The sequence below is a fragment of the Episyrphus balteatus genome, chromosome 1, assembly GCF_945859705.1.
Source record: "Episyrphus balteatus chromosome 1, idEpiBalt1.1, whole genome shotgun sequence".
NCBI classification, from domain to species: domain Eukaryota; kingdom Metazoa; phylum Arthropoda; class Insecta; order Diptera; family Syrphidae; genus Episyrphus; species Episyrphus balteatus.
Window position 1 is genome coordinate 54,663,076 of NC_079134.1, and position 26,315 is coordinate 54,689,390.

The 26,315-nt window shown below is 31.9% G+C and overlaps 1 protein-coding gene and 1 non-coding gene across 10 annotated transcripts in view; both read left to right on the top strand.

The window, feature by feature from the left end:
• LOC129920951 (facilitated trehalose transporter Tret1) overlaps positions 1–26,315 on the top strand; it is a 44,654-nt gene that overhangs the window by 6,508 nt on the left and 11,831 nt on the right. Inside the window, exons 1-8 of one of the 9 annotated variants that reach the window (XM_056002518.1) lie at positions 8,302–8,360; positions 8,703–8,841; positions 10,513–10,639; positions 10,696–10,925; positions 18,752–19,417; positions 22,139–22,342; positions 22,395–22,460; positions 23,499–23,732. In XM_056002518.1, the coding sequence (XP_055858493.1) occupies positions 10,582–10,639; positions 10,696–10,925; positions 18,752–19,417; positions 22,139–22,342; positions 22,395–22,460; positions 23,499–23,648 (1,374 nt within the window). In that variant the 5' untranslated portion in view covers positions 8,302–8,360; positions 8,703–8,841; positions 10,513–10,581 and the 3' untranslated portion in view covers positions 23,649–23,732. Of the gene's footprint in view, positions 1–7,577; positions 7,892–8,301; positions 8,842–10,370; positions 10,428–10,512; positions 10,640–10,695; positions 10,926–18,751; positions 19,418–22,138; positions 22,343–22,394; positions 22,461–23,498; positions 26,313–26,315 lie in introns of those variants that run through there. The other 8 variants (XM_056002519.1, XM_056002517.1, XM_056002521.1 and 5 more) reach the window with 8 other exon arrangements.
• Trnan-guu (transfer RNA asparagine (anticodon GUU)) lies at positions 18,589–18,662 on the top strand. Its single transcript has one exon. It is a non-coding gene; the product is annotated as a tRNA-Asn (tRNA).

Consider the following 26,315-nt stretch of genomic DNA (forward strand, 5'->3'; position numbering starts at 1 on the left):
ACTTGCAACTTTTTGTGTATGAACACAAAGTCGAAGGAGAAATCGTGGTGAAAAAACCAATACATATAAAATCTGCTCCGCGGTGATTATAATTTCGGGGTCGGACTCAGGCGGAGCGGATTCGGAAGCAAGAAAACGGAGTTCAGATATTATTCCTCCATTTGGAAACGCCAAATCTGAGATTAGACGAGTTAACCAAACACACTTACAACTGTTTGTGTATGAACACAAAGTCGAAGAAGAAGTGTGGTGAAAAGTGCGAAAAGGAGAAATGACGAAAGAAAGACAAAGGCAAGAAAATGATGTTTTTAAATAAATTCTAAACAATTTACGAACAAGTTGATTTGGTAGCACAGATTTAAATCTGTTGAAGAAATTAATAGGTGTGTTTTTTATTACTACCGGTCTTAACTGGTTAAAAAAAACGCCTCGGGGCTTAGCGAGAAAAATTGGCAGCACTGCATACTAAATGTTCCGAAATCAGCTGACTCAAAAAAATATAAAGTTGTCATATTTTTCGCTTTTGGGGTTTCTTGTGTGTTTTTGAAGAAAAAAAGTTTAACTAACTATTAAATAAATATTTAAAATAATAATTGTCATTCCAAACATCAATTTTGATGTTTTTAATCAAATTCTAAACAATTTACGAACAAGTTAATTTGGTAGCACAGATTTAAATCTGTTGAAAAAGTTAAGCCCAGAGAATTCTCCGGGCTAAACGACTAAGCCCAAGGGGCTAAAGTGTTGTTGCATTTAACATGTAAATTCCTTAGCCCCGACTGCGTTTTTTTTGTCCAGTTAAGACCGGTGGTAATAAAAAACACACCTAATGTCGTTTTCCAAAATTATGGGAGCTAATCATTCCTTTTTTGTACAATTTTGGAATTTGTCCACTAAGAATTTAACAAGTGGAGTGATTTGACGTTTGATTTGCATGTGTTTGTAACACGAAATAATGAATAAAATAATAACACAATCTTTTAAATTCACTTTTAGTGATTTTTTACAATACTTTATTGAATTTTTTTTGTTAATAAATATAATTTCCTTCACAAAAAAAAGTTAAAACAACCACCCAACAATTTGACATGCAATCCATGAAGTCAAATGTAGAAGTATTGGTAATCACTCCGTCACTCCTTCAAAATTTTGGGAGTGAAGAATTCACTCCAAAAATTCACTCCTTTTTCAATTTTGGAATTTGAAATCACTCCTTTTGGAGTGATTATATAGCTAAGAGTGTCATTCCTCGAATTTTGGAAAACGACATAAGCCCAGAGAATTCTTTGGGCTAAACAACTAGCCCAAGGGGCTAAGGTGTTGTTGTATTTAACATGTAAATTGCTTAGCCCCGACTGTGTTTTTTTGTCCAGTTAAAACCGGTGGTAATAAAAAACACACCTAATAAAAAAGTCTATCCGGAATATTCCGGGGAATAAGAAATACAATAGGCGTGTTCCACGTTTGTGGAATATTCGGAAAAAATAAAGAAACGCACTGAGTGTGTTTCTTTATTTTTTCCTCTGTATAAGAAGTACCCTTCAAGCAAGAAAACGGAGTTCGGAAAAGACACTCCGACCTCCGAACGAGAAAAGCGGGGTTGCACTCACACACTTGAGACTTTTTGTGTATGAACACAAAGTCGAAGGAGAAATAGTGGTGAAAAGTGCAAAAAGGAGAAATAAAGAAGGAAAGACAAAGGAAACAAAATGACATAGCGCCATTTTGTTATTTGTTGCATTGTCTCGCGTGTCGTGGCTCGTCATAAATTAATTTTTATTTTTATAATAATGTTAACAAATTGGAATATTTCAACCAAAAATAAAGGTAAGCATTGCTGAAATGTAGCATAGCAATTTTCTTGTTAATAATTAATCATTTTATGTTTTTCGTAGGTAATCTTCTCCGGCATTAAACCACCACCAACATTCAACAGCTACATAATTATGCAATAATTTGTTGAATTATATGGAAGGAAGATCAAACACCACTCCAGCCGCTGGCCAGTACAGGATATATCAACAGAAAATTATCAAAATATGTTTTTGTTTGTGAAAATAAAATGAAAAAATTTTAGTGAAAAAAAAAAAATAAATTGTGTTCTTTTTGTTGGTGCAAATGGCTTCAGGTGCCAAACGTCATTCCTTTTTTCGATTCCTTTTCTGGTAGGCTTTCGCTGATCCGCCTCGGGTCCGACTTCGGCTTCGTTTTCTCGGAATGGAGGTTTTCACCACACCAATACATATGCAATCGACTTCGCGGTGATTATAATTTCCATACTAATTTGAGCCGCCTCCGGACCAGTTTCTGATCCGAAGTCGGACTCAGCTCCGCCTCAGGCGGAGCGGATTCGGACCGAGGTCGGACTTGTTTGCTTGAAGGGTAGGTACAGAAATAGGTGTCTAGTTTATCAATTTCAGTAGGCGTGTTTTTTTGGCATCGCTTTCGCAGCCATTGAATAAGAAGTAAAATCATGAGTGTATATCACACCTATAGAGTTGGTGAATGAAGAACCGAAAAAATAAAAAAAATAAATTGTTGGATAATCTGTCAATTGGTGGATAATCTATCAAATTTCGAGCTAGTTTTCCAAAAGCGAACTTACTTTTATTGGTGATGACAAGGCAATACAATAGGTGTGTTTTTTATTACCACCGGTCTTAACTGGACAAAAAAAACGCCTCGGGGCTTAACCTGAAATCTTGGCAGCACTGTATATTGAATGTTCCGAAAACAGCAGACACAACAAAAATTTAGAGTTGTCATATTTTTCGCTTTAGTCATTTTCTTGTATTTTTCATATATGTTTTACAAAGAGATACAAAAATGTATGCTAGCAAAACTATTTTAATACAATTTGTCCTTCCAAACGTGAGTTTTCACGTTTTTTAACAAATTCTAAACAATTTATGAAAAAATTAGTTTACATAAATTTTATTATGTTCCTTAGGTGAGTTTGAATTTGATTTAAAAAAAATTTTGTACGATTTGACGTTAGAAATAAGATGATTTGTGACATTATCTCATTTAAGGTATAAAAATGCATCAAAAAATGTGTGCACACATGTACACGCGCTTGAAGTTATAGTTCCCACTCACAGGAATTCACTTATTAAAGCCTTGACCATACCGAAAAGGTATGTGGTGGCGGTACGGGTAATTGTACGAAAAAAATTCCAAACTTGAACACCAAAACTGAGGTGTGGAGTTTTTTTTTGTTGATACAAGTAACCTGTACCGCTACCAGTATCGCTTCCCCTGGTAGGGTAGTTTAATGGTCCCTGTAACGCTACTATAAATAAATGAGTTAACAGATATCTCGGTCAATTAAAGATATATCGGAAAGACAGAGATACCTAAAGGAGACGGGAAACTTTTACGTTTTACCCCTCAAAACCCATTTGTTTATTTCGTGTTGTTGTAATCTCTTTTGTATTCGTGAATAAATGTGAAAAACACACATAGTGTAGCCACGGTGTTTTTACGCACACCTAAGCAAAAATGTACGATTTTTCACGCATACTTAGCCAAAAATGTATATTTTTTCACGCATACTTATCCAAAAATATCTACCGCAGCTTGTAGGCAAACCCGTATTACGTCAGAAGTTTCTCATCTCTTTTGGGTATCTCTGCGGAAAGATTTAAATAATTTTTGGAAGAAGCAAGGTTATTATAGACTAGGGTTGCCAGATATATTTTGACGAAACTAGTAATTGAGATGCAAAATCCCGGACTTTCCCGGACAAACAGGGACAAAAAAGAGTACAAAACTAGGACAAACGAACGCTTAGTTGAAATAAAAAAAAAGAAAACGGAAAAATCCCTCCCTGGTTCCCGTACCAAAATTTTTTTTCTTATTTTTTTCACAAATAATAGAACCTTGAGACAAAGTTTGGCATTTCCTGTCGTATACTTAGAGCTGTTTGCTGAATCGAAACTAAAGCATTTAAGTTCTACATAAATCCCTATGTGACAGTTTACACGGAGGAAAAAGAAGAGAATAAGAATTTATGTTCAACATGGCCCTTAGTATATGAGTATATACTAAACTTTTGAGCTAATATTACAAAAAATTAATTAAATGCTAAAGTCGTTTTAGTTAGTTACTTAGTTAAGAAACAGTCTTTTTTCGACTTAACAACTTACTTACTTAAATGGCTTTAGCATTTTCCTAAATCGTGTTTTACAATAATTGTTAATTAAGTTACTAATAAAACTGGAAAAGTAAGTCTTCTCACGAAAATTTTTTAACATATTGTATGCAGGACAATTACAATTGTTTTCTTTCAGGTTTCAGTGCTAATTTTGTAGCTCTTAAAGTTACATGAAAAAATCGGAAGACTCCCAAAAATACCGTTATTTTAAACTAAATATAAAAAAAATGTGTTGATTAGATAATTCACTAAGCAGTAGCTCATACGCAGTTTTGATTATATTGGAACAGATTATAAAACAAATTGACCATATAATAAACCAAATTAAATACGCCTAGCTTTTAATGAACTCTATTCGTTCTTCGAACAAGCATACAAGTAGTGAGATATTAAAAGCTTGAAAAGAGTACAATCCCGGACAATTAATAGAAACTATCCCGGACGTCCCCCACACACCAAAAAAAGAGTACATGTCTGGGAAAACCCGGACGGATGGCAACCCTATTATAGACACAATTACAAATCACTCTAAAATAAATTTCTACAAATTACAGCTCAACCTCAAAAACAATAAAAATGACGTTTTTCTGCGTTTTATAACGGTAATATTTCAAAAACTAGGCCAATACATTTTTTATGACTTCAAAATTTCAAAATCAGCACCACGAAAACATTCATGGCCAGTTGTACAAACGTGGTTCAGCCTCGGGTCAGGAATTTAGCTCGCCGATTTCGGCGGATTAGCAGTTGACCAACTCTGGTTCAAGGATGGATTTAGCTATTTCAACCTACAGTAGCGAGCAAAAAAAATGCAAACGAAAGAGGTTTAAAGAATTTTTGAACAAGAGCTAAGTTACCAAATTTGGCATATTGAAACTGTTTTATTTTCATTAAACAGAGTCAATTTGTGGAATATTTTACTCCGAAACCATTATTTGGTCAAAAGTCTACCTAAATATGCGTTTTAAGACGAGCAAAAAAATGCAAATGTTTTTATTGTTTGCATTTTTTTGCTCGCTACTGTATATGGACCTAGAACCAGTGATAAAACTCAATATTTTCAGCGAGTTCAGAAGATAAAAGTTGCTGAACCATGGATTAAATATTTGTACAACTGGCCCTCAGAAAAGTATATTTTGGTTCTTCTGCCAAAAAAAAAGTTTAATTTTTTTGAGCAGTATTATCACTGTAGCCAACCAAAATATTGAATTCGTCAGGTTATAACTGAAATAGTTTTGGACGTACAAAAAAAGTCAGTATACCAAAATGTAGGAAATTTAGAGTACTATCAATGTTATTATAAGAACTTTTTCGCTCACATAAACCTAAACTGAAAGAAATGTAATACTTACGATCATCTCCGAAAATTTCAATAGGTGTGTTTTTTATTACCACCGGGCTTAACTGGTTAAAAAAAACGCCTCGGGGCTTAGCGAGAAAAATTGGCAGCACTGCATACTAAATGTTCCGAAATCAGCTGACACAAAAAAATATAAAGTTGTCATATTTTCGCTTTTGGGGTTTTTTTTGTGTGTTTTTGAAAAAAAAAGTTCAATTAACTATTAAATAAATGTTTAAAATAATAATTGTCCTTAAAAACATACTTTTTGTTGTTTTTAAACAAATTCTAAACAATTTACGAACAAGTTGAGTTGGTAGCACAGATTTAAATCTGTTGAAAAAGTTAAGCCCAGAGAATTCTCCGGGCTTAACAGCTAAGCCCAAGGGGCTAAAGTGTTGTTGCATTTAACATGTAAATTCCTTAGCCCCGACTGCGTTTTTTTTGTCCGGTTAAGACCGGTGGTAATAAAAAACACACCTAATGTTTTCGCCAATAACGGAGAAACATTACAAAAAAAAAAAATGATTTAATAAAAACATTTGAAAAAACGGTTTTCTACAAAACAAGACAAAAAATCCATTCAACGATAAACAGCAGCCGAGAAAATCACAAAAACACATTTTTCAAAATGGCAGCCAAACCATACGTTTTTGGGACAAAAAAAAATATTTTTTTATGTTCGTCTCAATGCACCTCTTTATATGAAATATCAAACTCATATCCTTTCCAAAAATTCTCAGGTGATTCCCTAATGCCTGTAGTATTTAGTTAAAACTGTTTAGAAAAAATGCGTGATTGGAGTAGATTTTTTTTCCTAAGTAGTGGAACAAATTTTCTTCAACAGGAGCGAGGTTAGAATCCTGGTCGCTGTTCTGTTTATTTATTCTTCTTAGGGCCAATTTTTCAATAGTCAGTTAAACAGTCAGTTAGTATATTATTGCTAAGGATAGAGAAAAAATCAATTTTTCAACAGGCAAATATAGCTTATTCCTAGGAATACAAATATCTGCTTCTTTCAGAGACGAATAAAAATTATTCTAAGGAATAATATACTGTCAACAAAAATGTTGTATCAATTGTCAAAGCTGTTTGAAAGAATTTTGAAAATAATACAGCGGAACACAAGAAAACAATCATGAATAAAAATGACGTTTAATTTTTAATATTTTTGAACTTGACAATTTTTTTTTTTTTGTTATTCTGTAGAATAAATTATTCTTGATTGAAAAATTCAATGTTTTTATCTGATTGTTTATGAGCCTAATAACTTAATTCGTCTAACAGTTAACTGACTGTTAATTAGAAGATTGAAAAATTGGCTCTTAAAATTTTTAAAATTAAATTATTTTTAAACCGCAATAGCATTTACGATTTTGTATACATATAATTTTAAATGCGGAATGGGAATATGTAACATTAGGGCGTTCGTTATTTTTGAATCAAGTTCCTAAGTGGAAAAACTGTTTCTAAATAATAAAAAAAAATCACCTATTTTTTTTCAAATTTTTATTTTGACGCTAGATGGCGCCCCAAGAGGGTTAAAGTTTTTTCTTAAATGATAAAGGTAAATGTTGGCTTATAAGGCCATTTTCTTAATTATGGCCTTATAGTAAAATTGTTTGATGAGGATCTTGTCTACATTAAACAACGTTTTTAAAAAGGTATAAACCATTTTTCTAGGACAAGGGGTTTAGTCAGGACATACATGTCGTTTTTGGGTTTTATTTTATTTTTCATGCTACTCATATGCTTATTTAAATAAAACATGCTTGCTTTAATAAACTCAAAAAAGACATGTATGTCCTGACTAAACCCCGTAAATTTTTTTCCAGGCCTCGGATCGATGAGGACTTTTTAGATTTAATTTATGATGGTGTTTTCAATTCAATTTTAGATTTAATTTATGATGGTGTTTTCAACAATCCTACCAATTTTCAGCTTGCTGGGAATTAATGTAACCTCGAATGTCTAAATTGACCGGACTACATAGTTTATTTTTATTTCATTTAATCAAAAATAATTGAATACGAAGTGCGTCTCTATTGATAGGTCACTTTAATTAAACTCTCACTTTATGAAAATATTTTTTGTCAAACACAGATTTTGTGGAGATACGATTCTGTTAAGTTGAAATCACTTAGTTGAATGTATTGTTACAAGTTAAAAGCGTGTTAAGAATTGTAAACATAAAAATGTATATGGGGAGTTGAATTAAAGTAGTTCGTTTGCTGGTGACCCATTGTATTATAAATACCAACCTAGAATAATTTTTGGACATTATTACGTGGTGTGAAATAAACTACCAAATTAAAAAATAAACACAAATACTTAAGTTTATTTGCTGCAAACAAAAAATATTTGAAGCTGAAGTAAACGTAAGGACAGATATGCAAGTAAGAAACTTATTTTATCGGGTTTTAAGTCCTTAACAAATCCTATGGAGTTCAAAGAATTTTGTTTTTTCGCATTCAAGTGATTTTTATTTCTTGTTTTTATCAGAAACAAACTATACCAAGGCTGGAAACTGAGCGGTCAAATGATGTTTGCCTACAAGCTGCGAGGTGTGGCGAATGTCGTGAATCTATCTACATATGTGTGAGTGTTGTAGCGTGTGGTGAATGTCGTGAATATAGCTTTGTGTGCGTGTTAACGTTATTTACCACTGCGGTGGCTTTCACATATATTCACAGACAACACTGTAAACAAAAGGGGTTTGGGGGGTAAGACGTACGAAAATTTCCAGTCTTGGTATATTTTGTCGATGGTTTTGGGGGAGAGACGTGAGAAACCGATCGCACATATGATAAATTGTGTGAAGTTAATCTGAGGCCGTCGTGAATTGCGTTAAATAGTTAACACCGTGTAAAATTTTTGACACTACTGGGGTGAATTAAAAATTTTCAGCTGTATGGCTTTTTGTTTAATAATTTTCTCTGTCTTTTTTCTGCCTTGATACTGCTTTTTAATAAAAAAAAAAAAAACAAAACAAAACCATCACCAAAAAAAATATAACTCAAAATTAACCAGGTCCCAGAGCCCAATAAATTTTTAACAACTGAAAATTTCTTATTCATATATATATTAATTTAAAAAAAAGAATTTATTGTTTAAAATTTTGTCTGCCTTTTTTCTGCCATGATACTCCTTTTTAATAAAAAAAAAACAAAACCATCTGCAAACAAAATTTAACTCAAATTTAACCAGGTTCCGGAGCCCAATAAATTTTTAACAGCTGAAAATTTTTTATTCACCTCAATAGTGTCAAAATTTTACACAATTTAACTATTTAACGCAATTCACACACGGCCTAAATGTTTGAAAATTTGCGCTTAGATTTCTAAAAGTAGGTATTAAATTATTTATACAATTATTAAATTATTAAAATTTGCAATTACTTTCATTATATTCCTTTAAAAAATATAAATGTTCTATAGGTATGTTTGCTTACAAAACTAAGGATTTTTTATTTGTAGTAGGTAATTTGTTTTATGATATGTTTAGGTAATAAAATAACAAAGTACATTTAAGTTTCTTAAAAAATAAGTTTAATAAAACAAATGATTTTAACTGTTGTTTTTTTTGCAAGTGCAAGTGATTATCATTTTTTGCATGTCAATTAATTACACTGGTCAACAAAATTAAACTTTTTTTTTGTTACAGAAACCAAGGTATACTTTTCTATAGGATTTTGGTGTGCTGAGCTCAAATCCGAAGTCAAAAAAATTCTATCACATCACGTTTTTGAGATAATCCCGTTAAAAAATCGAAAATGCCGCTTTTTTACCAGTTTTCGAGATTATTTCTTAGCTTTTGGTTATTTGTTTTAAATAAATTTGTAACGGTTTCTAATAGAACTAAATGTTGTCTTTCTAAATCCGTTTAAATCTTTTAAAAATCTCTTATCTTCTTTGAGAAATCTGAAATTGAAATCAACGTGTTTCGTATATCTCATATTTATTTACTTTTAATAGCGAATCTCGAAAAGTTCTTTGCCAATCGCTTTCAAATTTTGATACAACGTTCCATTTAGAATCTTGCAAGTTTTTATATTTGCGAAGGTGGTGAATCGCAGTGAGATACATCAAAGCGTGACCGTGTCAGATACTTATACTAAATAATTACTAGTGAGAAAAATATAATTTTTTTTCTTGTTAAAAACAAGATAAGAACTTACTGGAATGTAAATCAAACGTTGTGTCAAAATTTGAAAGCGATTGGCAAAGAATATTTCGAGATTTACTATTAAAAGCAAATAAATATGAGATATACCAAACACGTTGATTTCAATTTCAGATTTCTCAAAGAAGATAAGAGATTTTTAAAAGATTTAAACGGATTTAGAAAGACAACATTTAGTTCTATTAGAAACCGTTACAAATTTATTTAAAACAAATAACCAAAAGCTAAGAAATAATCTCGAAAACTGGTAAAAAAGCGGCATTTTCGATTTTCTAACGGGATTATCTCAAAAACGTGATGTGGTAGAATTGTTCTGACTTCGGATTCGAGCTCAGCACCCAAAAAACCTATAGAAAAGTATATCTTGGTGTCTGTAACAAAAACCTTGTTGACCAGTGTTATTACATCAGGGATCAGGGAGCCAATCGTTGTAATTTTCGATAAGTTTTTGAAGACAAATATTTTAAACATTTTTCTAATAATAATTAAGTATTAAACATTATCTTTCCAATTATAAACCTGTAGGTACTTGATATAAGAGCAATCTTCTTTGTACATTTAAATAAACTGAATAAATGAATTGAAATTAAAAATATATTTATAAAATTAGACAATTTATACTCTGCTACACAAAAGATTCAGATACCTCTCCAAGCAATATAAAAATATAACATTCGATCAAAGTTGAAATTGAAAATAAGGGGTGCCAACAATTGTATCTATTACGCTATGCGTTGAATCATACATAAAGTATTTTAAATATTCTTGTATCGCATATATATTAAATAAACAAAAAATTAATTCTCTAATTAATCTTATAAAATTTTCTTTGTAGATTCATTTTTTTACATTTCGGCTTCAAACTTTCGGCGGGATTCATTATACTTGACATGTTTAAATAAACATGTGTTTATCTGAGAAGGCAGACGGTTTTTTATTCCAGAAGGTTACAACAGGAATTGGCAAGCAATAATTTACTTTAAGGAATATTTTAATTCTGTAATTTATTCTTTAATAGGTAGTTTACTTTGTTTAAATTACGGGGTTCTTTTTGGAATCACATCATCGAATATAATTTTATATCAATCCGCGGATTCCCCTCTTAGCAAAACAGTTGATATTGAAGGTGCTTCCCTCCTGGGAGCATATCTTTGTCTAGGCGGAATAATTGGATCATTAGTTTTTGGATATGCATCGGATAAAATTGGGCCTAAATCCACATTACTATTATGTGGCTTACTACAAATTGTAAGTTGAAAGTTTTTTATATTAATTTATTGGTGAAAAGTGGAGTACTTAACACTTAGGGCCATTTATTCACTCAAAGTTAAACATAACTTGAGGATTTTTATCTTCAACTTCCAAATTTGATTTTATTCACTCAAAGTCGAGAGTCATATTTTACTTTAAAGAAATTGTTTTTGTTAGGATATATTTAAGGAGAGAAAATGTAGGTACGCAAGTTCCATGTAGCATGTGGCAAGTACCATGTGGCATGAAACAAGTAGCACGAGGCATGTGGCATTCAGTATGCAAAATGTGGCAAGTTGCATGTGGCAAGTTGCATATGGCAAGTTGCGTGTGGCAAGTTGCGTATGGCAAGTTGCGTGTGGCAAGTTGCGTGTGGCGAGTTGCATGTGGCAAGTTGTGTGGGGCAAGTTGCATGTGGCAAGTTGCCACAAAAAAAAACAAAAATGTCAAAGCTCAAAAAAATAAAAGGAAAACAAAACAACATAGACTAAAACATTTAGGGCGATTTTATTCAGTCGAAGTTGAATATAACTTTAGGATTTTTAGTTTCAACTTTAGAATTTGGTTTTATTCACTGAAAGTTGAAGTTATCAAATGTCAAATACTAAATCTAGAGTTTATCAACTTTAGATTTTCTCAACTCTCGAAAATATGAGAAGTTTGCCGAGCAAACTTGAGATTTTTGTTTAAAATGTCATTTATTTATATTCATTTTTGTGTCAAAAGTATTTTAGAATTCAAAAAAAAATTACATAAAAATTATTGTTGTCTTTGAAAAATTTAACATTCCATTATTAATGGTTTGGATAATGAAAATGATGGAACTGATGCGTTTTGAGTGTTTCCAAGAAAGCCAACAAATATTTTGTGTCCCTAAAAACGTGCCGTTAACCTATTTTTGTTTGTTACAAAAGTATTTAAAAAAAAATGCAGCGCATAATATTTTCTTATTTGTAGATAATGTAGGTACATAATGTATGTGTTTTAATTAAAGGTTAAAAATGAATAAAAATAATGTGTGTGACAAAAATTGATTTTTTTTTTCTTGTTGAGGTCTTGTGCTCTTGGAAAAGCTATTTTCTTCAGTATTTACGGGCTCTAAAATAAATTTCCGCTGTTTGATAGAAAAAAATAAAGCCATTTAAAATATAGATAAGGAAAGATGGAGCCATTATTTTTTTAAAAAAAAGAAATTAAACTTCAATTGGAATGACAAAGTATTCAAAATACAATTGAAATTGGCAGATTTTTTTATTAATTGTCACAAATATCCTAGGGATATTTATAAAACGACAAGTTTGCTAACTTTTGATTTCAAACTAGAAAGTTGAGAAAAAAACTATTGAATAAAACAAACATTCAACTTATGATTCAAATCTTTAGTTGGGGTCAACTCTGAAGCTTGCCAACTTTAGATTTTTTCTAAAGTTGAGCTATAGTGAATAAAATCGCCCTTAATAAACTGAGTGAGAAGTATAACTTCAGTCTCGTGTAAATGTGTGTACACACACTCTTTTTTTTATTTGATCTGAGTGTGCGACTATGTTAATTATCTGGTTTTTGAGATATGTAATTTCAAAAAAGGTTTGAGTCAGGTTGTCTGTGAACTCCATTGAGTTTATCTAGTAAACCTGACGCGATCGAGTAAAACGAACTTCGGATTCAGTTTCCAGCAACCAAAAAAAAAAAAAATATATCACAAACATATATATATACAGGGTGTCCCAAAAGTAATGGATCAAAAGAAATATGCTGATAGGCCAACTTTAGGGCTCTCAGAATTTGGTAACTTGTTCATCCCAAATCCTTTCGGTTTCGATTTAATGCAGTTTTTGTGAAATTCCGAAAAATCCCGACTTTGCAACAGTATTTTGCTTCCTCCGCTCATAATTGATTTTTGTTTTTTACAATTCTTTCATTAAAACATTGCCTAATAATAAGAAATAATTAATTAATCAAAATATTTTTCATTTCATACGCCATTTTGCTGCAAATTAATTAACAGTTCCATGTTTTATAAAAACTCAATTTCTTTCTTTTATTTCAGAGCAACACCCTGAAAAAAATTTGTATGGTATGGCACTGGTTTATTATTTTGAAAACTTGCCGTGTTATTGCAGTTTTCAAAAATGTATAAAAGTTTCCAAAGTTGAAGTTAGAACTGAAGATTTTACAATTTAAAAGCAATAAAACAGGGTCTTTCAGAGAAAAATAACAAGGAAAAATAAACAAATTTTTTCAACTGTTGTTTATTTATTTCTTTTTGAACAAAAGCCTCGATTTTTGTTTGTTATTTTGCTCTGAAAACGTCTGTTTTTTTGCATTCAAATTGTTATATCTTTCGTTATAATTTCAACTTTGGAAATTTTTATACATTTTTGAAAACTGCAATAACACGGCAAGTTTTCAAAATAATAAACCAGTGCCATACCATACAAATTGTTTTCAGGGTGTTGCTCTGAAATAAAAGAAAGAAATTGAGTTTTTATAAAACATGGAACTGTTAATTAATTTGCAGCAAAATGGCGTATGAATGAAAAATATTTTGATTAATTAATTATTTCTTATTATTAGGCAATGTTTTAGTGAAAGAATTGTAAAAAACAAAAATCAATTATGAGCGGAGGAAGCAAAATACTGTTGCAAAGTCGGGATTTTTCGAAATTTCACAAAAACTGCATTAAATCGAAAACCGAAAGGATTTGGGATAAACAAGTTACCAAATTCTGAGAGCTCTAAAGTTGGCCTATCAGCATATTTCGTTTGATCCATTACTTTTGGGACACCCTGTCCCAAAAGTAAGATATCAAACGAAATATGCTGATTGAGGAACTGAAGGGCTCTCAGTATTTGGTAACTTGTTCATCCCAAATCCTTACGGTTTTCGATTTAATGCAATTCTTGTGAAATTTTGAAAATTCTTTACTTTGCAACAGTATTATTATCCTGCGCCCATTATTCATTTTTGTTTTTAATCGGATGAACAAGTTACAAAATTCTGAGAGCCCTTAAGTTCTCCAATCAGCATGTTTCGTTTGATCCATTACTTTACATTAGGGCATATATTAACAAAATAAAATTTCACCAAAAGAGTTCAAAGCATCAGCACCAACCACCATTGCATTGATTTAAAAAAAATTCCTCTAATTAGAATAATATTGGAAAAAAAAATAGACTTTATAATCAAAACGCCGTGATTAATAATATAACTCTTAAAATGTATAAAAAAAAATCTTCTCAAAAGTGGAGCTCGAACCCATTTACGCTCCCATATCTTTTATGAAGCACCATTGCTTCTTGTGTCAGGCGACTTAATTTTCATTTTTAAATTAATTTTTATTTTTCATCATCCTAAAACTATCTTAAAGCTAGAAAAAATTCATAAAACTAGCCTACTTATCAATTATTTACAACTAACTTACTGGCCCTATACGGGCACTCTAAGTTATACTTCATTTTTCTTAATACTAATGCCTTTTTGCCTTAAAACTAATTTAATTCAAATAGTATTTCAAGGTTTTATTTTTTTCCAAGAAATAATTTATAAAAAAAACTTGGACTCTGATCATTTTTTTTGTTTATTTTGAAATTTAAAAACTAATTAGTTAAAACTACCTAAACTACTTAAACTACTTAAAACTACTTAAAAACTAGAACAGCCACAGCATGCAATTTTGTATTTTGTGTATTTAAAAAATTTTTTTTTGTTTGTATTTTTTATTTTTTGTATTTGTATTTTTTTGTGTATTTGTTTTTGTGCCATCCCGACTGTCCCTACTTAACCCTTAACACCTGAAACTATGTAAAGGCCCCAGCCCATAGAATCCGTTGCGTCCGTTCCGTCAATCCATCCGTTGAAGTTGAAGTTTGGGACAGAAAGGGGTGACCCATAGAATACGTCGTACGACGGATTGCTTTTTGACAGCTCACTTCAAATTCCGAGGTGTGTTCGATATTTTATCGCTGAATGTGCACTAAGGAAGTTCTGATGCAAGAAATTTTTAACTATTATTGTTGTTCTTTTTTTTAATAAAATAAAATGTGCGACTAGATTTCATGTAGGTACTTGCTCTTCAGTTAAAAACAATTTTTAATAACAGATTATCATTTGTAGATATGACTTTGGCATAGTAAAATTGAACTCTTCAACAGAATTTTAGTATTTAATTGATATAATTTATTAGATATATCATTAAATGTTACTTTTATTACAATTAATTCACTAACGAATACTGAAATTTCACAACTCATAAAATCGGAGAAGAAAAGAACGCAGTTCATTTAGTTCTGAAATTCCCCGGTGTGCACTCTCAAACAGAAAAATGAACAGATCTATTGTTGACAACCAATGTCAAACCATACGACGGATGAAAAAGTAGAAAGTTGGGCAACTTCTTCCGTCGAAACCGTCCGTCTCCGTCCGATCCGTCGCTTATGGATCGCTTCCCATAAGAACGTGTGTATTTTATCGAGCTGTCAGTCAAAAACTTCGACGGAACGGACGCAACGGATTCTATGGGCTGGGGCCTTAAGCCGGTCAAGGCATAAAAACAAAGACCACTTTAACCATTTGGTCAGGCGCTTTAAGGCCCCAACCCATAGAATCCGTTGCATCCGTTCCGTCAATCCATCCGTTGAAGTTGAAGGATGGGACAGAAAGGGGTGACCCATAGAATACGTCGTACGACGGATTGCTTTTTGACAGCTCACTTCAAATTCCGAGGTGTGTTCGATATTTTATCGCTGAGTGTGCACCAAGGAAGTTCTGATGCAAGAAATTTTTAACTCTTTAACAAATTAGGTGACTTTTTTTTAATATTTAAAATAAATTGTTTTTTTATTGTATAGGCTTAGTCAATTTTATTCTTTTATTTTATGGCGCAACGTTTCATCAAATATTGTTTATATTTTGTAAGTTTTCCTAAATTCTTATTTATAAATTTTATTAATTATTTAAAATTTTTGCTTAAAGGCCTGATGAAGGGGATAGCCATCCCTGAAACGTTGCGCCAAAAAATAAAAGAATAAATTTATTTACAATAAAAAACAATTTATTTTAAATAGAAATTTTTAACTATTATTGTTGTTCTTTTTTTTAATAAAATAAAATGCGCGACTAGATTTCATGTAGGTACTTCCTCTTCAGTTAAAAACAATTTTTAATAACAGATTATCATTTGTAGATAAGACTTTGGCATAGTAAAATTGAACTCCACAACAGAATTTTAGTATTTAATTGATATAATTTATTAGATATATCATTAAATGTTACTTGTATTACATTTTCTTCACAAACGATTTGTGTTCATACACAAAAAGTTGCAAGTGTGTGAGTGCAACCCTTAGAGGATATAATATATGGAGTGCTTGTGCTGTTAGTTCCGTGAAGCTTTTATAGAGGGCTCTAGTTTCTTTAAGTTTTTCGATGAGTGCATGCCTCCATTTTATTTTCATTTGATGGCTGTCATCAACAAGCGTGTTTATTTACAGCTGCGGAACCGGATTCGCACTGAAAAACGAAGGCAGTGACCCCTATCCATGCATATGGCGTTACAATGTATTAGGTATAGGAACAAGCACTCCATATATTATATCCTCTAAGGGGCAACCCCGTTTTTCTCGGTCGGAGGTCGGAGTGTCTTTTCTGAACTCAGTTTTCTTGCTTGAAGGAAATTTGTCACACAATTACATATAGCCTTTGCAGTTGTAGATTGTGCTAAAAATTGCGTTCTGTTTGCTAACGTATGCCGTCACCGTCATCCCAATCTATGTGCTCGTTAAATGTATCATGTAATTGTACACTTGAGGTTTCGGGAACGGATGCGACAATTTGGCCTCTGATAAATATTTAAAAGGGTTTTATGAAATTGGCCATTAGAATCTGGTTTCAGCGACCTAAAAAACATATATTTAACATAGTCGCACACTCAGATCAAAAAAAAAAAAAAATGTCTGTAGTTGTGACATTTTTCGAGGTTATCTCGAAAACCTGATTTCAGCGACCTAAAAAACATATTATTAACATAGTCGCACCACCAGGTCAGCACTTTTTTTTTGTGGCTGTGTTATTTTCCGAAAAAATATTCATGGAAGATTGGATTGAATATAATATAAGGGTATTCATGTAACGATAGAATTCCCCACTTTGTAGAAAAATACTATGAAACAAGAAAATGTAATTTTCTCAGATAAAATAATATTATTAATATTTGTGGTCATCTGAATAATAAGACATAAATCACGTTCAAAAAGATATTCCAGCCTATCCGATAGGTGATTGAATTCACCCGAAGTTTATCAGATTTTTTTTTTACGGTTTCTGCTTCAAATTTGTGAGATTAAATTCTATGATTTGCAGAATATTTTCCTCATACAAATTTTGCCAGCTCATTTCTACTGATAGAAAATTCTACGGTTTCTACAGTTTCTATGGTTTTTACGCGTTTACGACACGTAACCACTAATATAAAATGGGAAGACTTGGCAATTATAATTATTAAAGCATAAACTCCAACGGCCACTTTTTGCAAAAAGTGAAAAAGTGAAAATTTTCAAACGCATTTTGTGATAGTTTTTCCGACAGAAAAAATTAAAATAATGATGTAGAAAGCTTAGGTTTTGGTTCAAAAGCAATTTTGGTAGTATCTTCCAAAAACAAAAGAAAGAAAATATTATTAATATGTAAATTGCCCACTTTTTCCTAAAAGTGGCCATTGTAGTTATACCTTTCACGGAGCAAGTTTTTAAAAACTAATTTTGAGACGCCTGCCCCTTTCCTCGAAAAAAAATTATTTCAATTTTATTTGAGAGAATTAAGGTGTGTTTTTCAATTTTTCGTTTTGAAATACATACATTTTTAGATTGAACAAAAAAAAATATTCGGCGATAACAGGACTCGAACCTCGTGCGCAGAGCACACTGATGGGCAGTAATCAGTTCACCGCCTTAACCACTCGGCCACCACAATCATGCTTGCGCACGTTGGCAGTTTGTCTTGTTATATTTTTTTTTCATTTCTCTATCAAAATTGATAATTTGTGCGTTAGTAATTTATTAATATGCTTAACTCTTAACAATAGCTTGTTTAAAATTTTGCGCCATTGTTTTTGGATGAAAAATAACTTTAAACCGTGCAAAATGCTGAAAATGTTTGAAAAAGCCTCCGAAATTTTTTTTCGGAAGTCCTACCTACCAATAAATGAATACATCGAAAAAATAATGGTGCCAATTGATTCCTCAGGTACCTCAGGAAGGTACAGACGTCTCTAAAATTTCGACTTGCACAATGCACCGTGTTATTATTATCAAAAGCATATAAGTGCATTTCTATTTAAAGTGATTTATACTTCCTAGGTACCTACTAATTGTTGCATTTTAAATTTAATTCCTGAATATTTTTAAACTGGAAGTTGGCCAACTTAAGTTTTTTTTAACTCGAGAGAAACAATTAGTGAAAAAAACAAATCTTCAACTTCTGTTTCAGCCCTCGAGTTGAAGTGGAATAGTGAATAAAATGGCCCTTATATGTAAGTACCCACTAGTTAAATATTCCTTTCAATATTATTTTTTGATAGCAGCAAAGATAATAATAGAATAATTTCTTTGATACCATGACTTTCAGTTGGGGATTAAGTGTGGTTTTTATCTTCCAACTCTCATCGCCTCCGTGGCGCAATCGGTTAGCGCGTTCGGCTGTTAACCGAAAGGTTGGTGGTTCGAGTCCACCCGGGGGCGTCTTCTTTTTTTTTTATTTTAGAAAAAAAATTGTTCTTTTTTTTTGTAATGAAAATGTACTCAAAATATAATTTAACGCATATTTACAGGGTTGTTGGTTTTGCATATTATTTGCTTATCACATCGACCACATTTATAGCTCGCGGATAGCTGGAGGGCTTGCTGCTGGTGGCGCTTTTGCAGTCTTACCAATATATATAAAGGATATTTCTGAAGAAAAACACCAACGATTTCTCCAGCCATTAACTGATTTCTATAAGAATGTTGGTATTTTCCTTGGTTTTATAATGACATCTCTAACTCCATACGAAATCTTGCCCATAATTGGCTTATGTATTTCGTTTATATTTACCATGCTTTTTCCATTCATGCCTGAAAGTCCGTATTTCTATGTGAGCATTGGTGACATTTCAATGATGGAAAAATCTCTGAGATGGCTTCGAGGCATTCGGAAGTTAGAGGACCGAAATAAACCTGAGTTTCTCGATGAAATAAAAAATATTGTTGAATGTCAAACGAACTACTTTGGAAAAATAGTTCACAAAAGCAATTATCCACGATTAATATTAGTAAGCTTAATCATGGTCTTAACATCTCAACTAAGTGGAATATTTTTAATTTTCAACTACGCTGAAACTATTTTTATAAAACTGAGTACTCCAAAAGATGCAAAGTGGAGTGTTATTATTCTGGCTGGGGCACAGTTGATTGGATCTTTTATCAGCACTTCAGTGCAAAATAAAATTAATCAAAAGGTATTTACATACCCATACTGCCCATAATCTCGTAAAGGCCCTAACTAGAGATACCCAGAAGGAGATGGGTAACTTCTGACGTCATTCTGGTTTGCCTACAAGCTCGGATTAAATCTTTTGGCTAAGTATGCGTGAAAATATTGATGCCTAAGTATATATGCGTTAAAAACACTGTGGTTACACTGTGTGTATTTCACATTTATTCACGGATACATAAACAACACGAAATAAACAAATGAGTTTTGGAGGGTAAAATGTACGAAAGTTTCCGATCTCCTCCTGGGTATCTCTGGCCCTGAGTTATAGAGGGAAATACTTAATCGCTTACCGCAATGGCAATCTGAGTATAGAAATTAAAAAAAAAAAATATTTGGAATTTTTTGGATCATTTGAAGACCTAAACTGAAAAAATAAATCAGAATAAAACAGAAACAATGCCCTAAGTCCAATATGCATTAAAATATGCAAACAAATCAAAATCGAATATTTTGTATTTGGGGCCTTTACGAGATTATGGGCAGTATATTTAATATAAACTATGGAATGATCTTTAAAAAAAGTTCACATGAAATGGACCTAAGTCAGCTCCAAAGAAGGGTCCGGTATGCGATCAGGAATACGGAAATGCGGTTGAAGCATTTCCGTGTTTTCTCATGACAAAGGCCAGAAAATTAAAGAAAACAAAAGAACATACAATTTCTTAGCACAACATATTCTTCCAATGGTTTCTATTATCTCCATTCAGCATTAGTGCTTGAATTTGTGTGAACCATAAATTTTCGATTTAGGGCCAATTTTTCAATAGTCAGTTAAACAGTCAGTTAGTACTTATTCCTAAGGATAGAGAAAAAATCAATTTTTCAACAGGCAGATATAGCTTATTCCTAAGAATAAAACTATCTGCTTCCTTCAGAGACGAATAAAAATTATTCTAAGGAATAATCTCAATAAAAATATTGTGTCGGTTGTCAAAACTGTTTTGAAAGAATTTTGAAAAAAGTACAGTGGAACTCAAGAAAACAAAAACAATCATGAATAAAAATGACGTTTAATTTTAAATATTTTTGAATTTGACAATTTTTTTTTGTTATTCTGTAGAATAAATTATTCTTGATTGAAAAATTCAATGTTTTTATCTGATTGTTTATGAGCCTAATAACTTTGTTCGTCGAACAGTTAACTGGCTGTTTATTAGAAGATGGAAAAATCGGCTCTTAAAAAAAAATCCGTTATTCTGATCGCTATAACCGGCTATTGATTATGCCGAAAAAAACATACCAATAATGAACTAAGCCGTTCACGGGTTTTTATTGCACGAATCACTGAATATAGTGGAGTAACTAAAGCCCTAATAGGTTAAAAATTGCTGATGTTGCCGTATTGTTTTTTTAAATTAAAATTAATTTTTTTTAATAAAACCACTTTTTTTTGCTTAAATTTCTTAAAATAAATGATACCAAAAGATTGTCTAGGTAATTTAAGAAAAAATAATATAGGAGTAAAAGACAATCTTTCCTTAAACGATAAATTTTCTCACAAACTGACTACAAAGACAAACACAAAAAAAAAATATTTTGAACACAACGGCAACACCTACAATATTTGAATGTAAGTTTTCGAAAAGCCAGAATCTCATTTCTATCTGTAAAATTTAAATCCACTAAATTTAATCAAGAGTTTTTGAAAGAATGGGAAAAAAACGTTATTAAAAAACCGCGGTTTTATCTTCTTTTAAGTACAGCTTTTAAGTACAACATTCCAAATTGGAACATCAATATTAAGGTGTGGATTTTGTTTCATACAAGTACCCGTACTGCTACCGCATACCCTTCCGGTGTGGTCAAGCCTTAGTAACGATTCCTGCAATAAAAACCCATGAAAGTCTCAGTTCCTTTCTGTAAGACATAATCAATAGCCTTATGAAAGCACAGTACAAAAAAACAAGGTAATATCTTCCGCACGTCGTCAAATTTGAAAAAAGTTGTTACACACAAGAACCGTATAAACCATTTTCCGACAAGAAGAACAAAGAAAATTTTTTATTTTCCAATGTCTAATTTTTTAAGCGACATTTTATAAATTGAAATAAAAACAAATTACCTGTTTACTGCGATTGAAATATTTAAATTAAAGGCTGAACTGACGGATAAGTCTCCGTTTTTGACAAACAAATTTTGACAACGTTCGGAAGATATTACATTCAGCCCTATTCTGCTATTCGATTCACGTAAATCGAAGGATTCCCTTTCTTGATCATGTCAAAATGGCTTTGAAAAACCTCTAATTTTCGATAGCAAAGTGTTGTTCCCCTCTGTTTTAGAAATTCTAGAGAAAGAAATTGTCTAAATTTAATTTAAACCACCTTTTAAACGCTTCTTATTTTAGACTTTCACGTGAATCGAATAGCAGAATAGGGCTGGGGTCGAACTACGGCATACGTTCGTTAACGTATGGTTGCTATGTGTCCCTACCTTTTTCTAAAACGTTAACGTATGATCGTAATCGTGTGCCGTGATACGACCCCTGATTATTTTGTGTACTGTACAATGAAAGAGTATTTCTCTACCTATTTTGTTTTTTTTTTTTCCAATTTCAGACGAATATCATATATATAAAAAGCTGACAAATACAGAATATTTTGTTTTTCGTTATTTGGAGTTGATTAAGATCCATATGCAAATAATATAACAATACAATACTGTAGAAGTTCTTTATTTTCAGACCCTTATTTCAGTTACAGCGATATCCTGTGGAATAATTTTAATTACACTGTCCATATTGATGACATTTCACAATTTGATAAAGTTGAATGCACTGCAAATAAAATGGATCACTCTTATTATATTGACTGTATACATACTTATAGCAAATATTGGATTCTTTTCATTAACATTTGTTGTTGTTTCGGACATCTCTCCGGAAAAGGTGGCACTGTTTTTAGTCTTTGTATTTAATGTCATAAGATTTTTTTTTTTAGATAAGAGCAAAAGCAATTTGTCTTTCTATGAGTTTAATGTGGTTGTTGGCGATGTTAGCTGTTAAGGTAAATATGTGTATAGTAATAATAATAAAATAAGTGGTGGGAACTATCGAATAAAAACTATCAAACTATCGATAGTTGTAAAATATTCATTCATTCGATAGTTTTAACTCATTAATTCATTTAGTTACTATTTTCATTCGAATAGTTTTTTTATTCGATAGTTTTTTCATCCGAATAGTTTTTTTTTATTCGATAGTTTTTTCATTCGAATAGTTTTCAAACGATAGTTTTCTCATTCGAATAGTTTTTTTATACGATAATTTTTTCATATGAATGGTTTTTTATACGATAATTTTTTTCATTCGAATAGTTTTTTTATTGGTTAGTTTTTTCATTCGAATAATTTTTTATGCGATAGTTTTCTCATTGGAATAGTTTTCTTAAACGATAGTTTTTTTCATTAAAATAGTTTTTTTTATTCAATAGTTTTCTCATTCGAATAGTTTTCTTATAGTTTTTTTTATTCGATAGTTTATTCGATAGCTTATTCGATAGTTTGTATCCGATAGTTTAATTCGATAGTTTTTATTCGAATAATTAAATGAATGAATGATCTATTCGATAGTTCAAATCATTTAGTTACTAACTACCGATAGTTCAAATCATTCGATAGTTCCCATCACTAATAAGAGCCCGTGTTATTTTATTTTGCTGCAGGGAAAAATCTGCACGTCTGTTTTGACCATAACACATCCAAACAATAAAGGGGCGGTCTGGCCCCCACTTCCCCTATATATTTGCTCTTGTACCTAATAGAATTTCGATATTCTGAGATTCTAAAAATTGCTGTGGTATGGTTAGTTATTAGCGAAAGTTTAGTCATTATTTTGCAGAAGCGTTTTCTCAAAATGGAATTTCCTGAGTTTACGCTCTTTTGCGCTGAGGGTGCGCTAACAATATTTTAAGCCTATTAGCATTATCCTAAGGTTTGCCCTTCTTTTTGCCTTTGTTGACTGAATACTATTTATATTTAATTATTATTATTCTTTTTTTATGTATTTAAAAATAATGTTTTTTTTCAACGCATTTTATTTTCAGTTTTATTATGTTTTGAATGATTCGATCGACTTTGCAGGACTTCTTTGGATATTTGGAGGAACTTGTTTATTTGAATTTTTTTTCACAATGTGGTTTTTAAAACAAACTCACTCCGAAATTGATGGTACTGGTACTTGGAAAAGTTCATAATAAGTTAAGACATGCATATAAATTACACCATTAGTTTCATTATGAGTTAATAATCATAGTTATTAAAATCTGTTCTTTTTATTACTTGATTGTTTTATATATGTATTGTGTTTATTATCTTAATTAGTTACAGGAGAATATTCAAAGGAACGTGAAATAAAAGTGTCAATAATCCCTAACGGCTCACGTACACCAAATCCGTCATCGGCCGAATTATGCTCGGGCGTTGTCGACCGAACTCGGCCCATAGAACCAAGCACATAGAAAGAAAAGAGAGTGCGTACACCACTGAAAGTGACATCGTCCGTTGACGTACGTTGACGCCCGATAATAACCGATCAACCGGCATAATCCGAACTTGTTTGGATTTTTCGTCCGTTGTCGGGTTGATTTATACATAGATATTGCTAAAAGCCTTCTCTTTGCAAAATTTGGCGAAATATAAATTTCCTCAAAATATTCCATTGAAAACAATTATTATATGCACTTCAAGTTTCACAAAGTCAGACTACAGACCGGCGACGTCCTAGATCGGAAGCAGTGTATGCAGACGATCGATCGCCCGAGAAAGTCGTCCGAGTCGTTCCGACCCGATGTCGGCCAATAATTCGGTTTTAGTGTACGCCAGGCATGTCAAACTCTATGGTGACAAGGGGCCAAAACAGCAAGATAAAAATTTGTGTGGGCCGCAGAACATGTTAAGCTACAATGATGAAACTATTTTTTTTCATTTACCATTTTTTTCTCAGACCAAAGTTAGTTATTCAGGATTTTATAGGTAACTCATTCCTCTTAATGACTGAAATAACTGCTCGCTTCGACAGGTACCTACTGTGAAATTTGCAAACGATTTTATATGGCAGTTTTCAAGTGCACAAAAATACTTATAAAATCGGGCATTTCAACGAATTTGGAACTTACTTCGGAGTCAAATTAGAAATCGCTTTCCTCCATTTTCACATGATTCGGCATTAACTCTATGTTTATGGAACAAATCGAAAAAAATCAAGCGAACTTGTCTTTCAAGAAATATTCTGCAAGCCTTTTTCGTATTCAATTTTATAGTTTAGATTTTTTGCGTAGTATTTTTGATACGTCAAATTCTAGTTTATCTTCTGATGTTCCAAAAGAGCTAGGTTGTATTTGAATGCACATTTGCATTTGTTCACATATTCGTTATATTATGAATTTTCCTCGCAGTTTTGAGTTTAACTCAGATAAATGTTTTGCTACATCTAGTATCGTGAATTATTATAAAAAAATTCCCAAGCCCCAGAATCGTTGGTAGGTGGTTAACTCAGAATATTCGCTTCCTAGTTCACTTTAAGAAATCACAATGATTTAACCCACGAGATCTTATACAATCTGTTATTTTTTTTTTTGGTTTTGTCCCATATTTATTTGTTGATTAGGAAAAAAAAGGAGGTGCATGTGTGTCGAACGCTGTGAACATAAAATCTAAATTATAATCTAAAACTCAAAATTAATAAAAATGTGGACTGGGCCGCAAAGTTATTCGTTGTGGGCCGCATGCGGCCCGCGGGCCGCAAGTTTGACATGCCTGGTGTACGCGAACGTTAACAGCATACATAAGTCCGACATATGCTCAAATTGAGTTAAGGCCCAACTATGCTCAAATTGAGTTAAGGCCCAACTATAATCCTCATGTTTTCAGAAACAGGACGAAGCATTTCGGTCGATTTTGACATAAGTCCGCATAGGGCGCATATGGCTATAATTATAGTTGACCTTCAATGATGCAATTTTATTCATTAACAAAAATCGAAAAAGAAAATTTGCATATAATTTTTTCATCAGTGTTGATATTTGGGAAATCCTACTGCGGATAGCTTTGCCAAAAAACACGCCTAAATTTATCTATGATAAAACCTTAAATGTAACGGTTGTAGCAAAAATATGATTGGTGGTCCATATTCACTGACCTTACTCTATCTATAAAAACTGTTTCTCTTCTTCCTAAAAACTGTTTAAATTTTCCCAATATCCCTTTAATTGTCTTATACTATACGACTATACCTTTGTCGTCAGTTTTTGTTAAAAAGCCAAAGACTTACTTAAACGTATGATACCTCGACAAAGAGATAGGTATCGAAAAGTTTTGGAAAGTTTTTTGAAGAAGAAAAACAGAAAAAAATAAGGTAATGTACCTACTACCTTTATAGAAATAAGTTATTCATATCTCAACACGAGTTTTTGTATATGTTTGTATTTAATTGCATACATAAACAGATTTTGTCCCTATTTAGGAACATGTTTTACCATATTTAAATTGCTTCCAATACGCAATACCCCACAACCCACAACGGATTCTTTATTTTACAAAAAATGGATATCATTGTCATATGCATATTTAATTGCATTTAATGTTGATATTAGATAAAGCGTGAGAAAATACCATGTGCTATTAGTAGCATTTACGGACCATGGTTTAATTTCGTCCGAGTTCACTCTCTTATCATTACCAACAAATAACTCATAAAATGCGGTTGCAAAGAATTCTTTACGAATATTTAAAGAACTCAACTCTTCATGGAGCACGATTTATTGTAGATGAAGATGCGTCGCGCATCGAGAAGTTTTTTTGGTTAATTTGTGTCCTAGTTTCATGGTTCGCCTCGTGGCTTCTTATTTCTGCATCATTGGGTA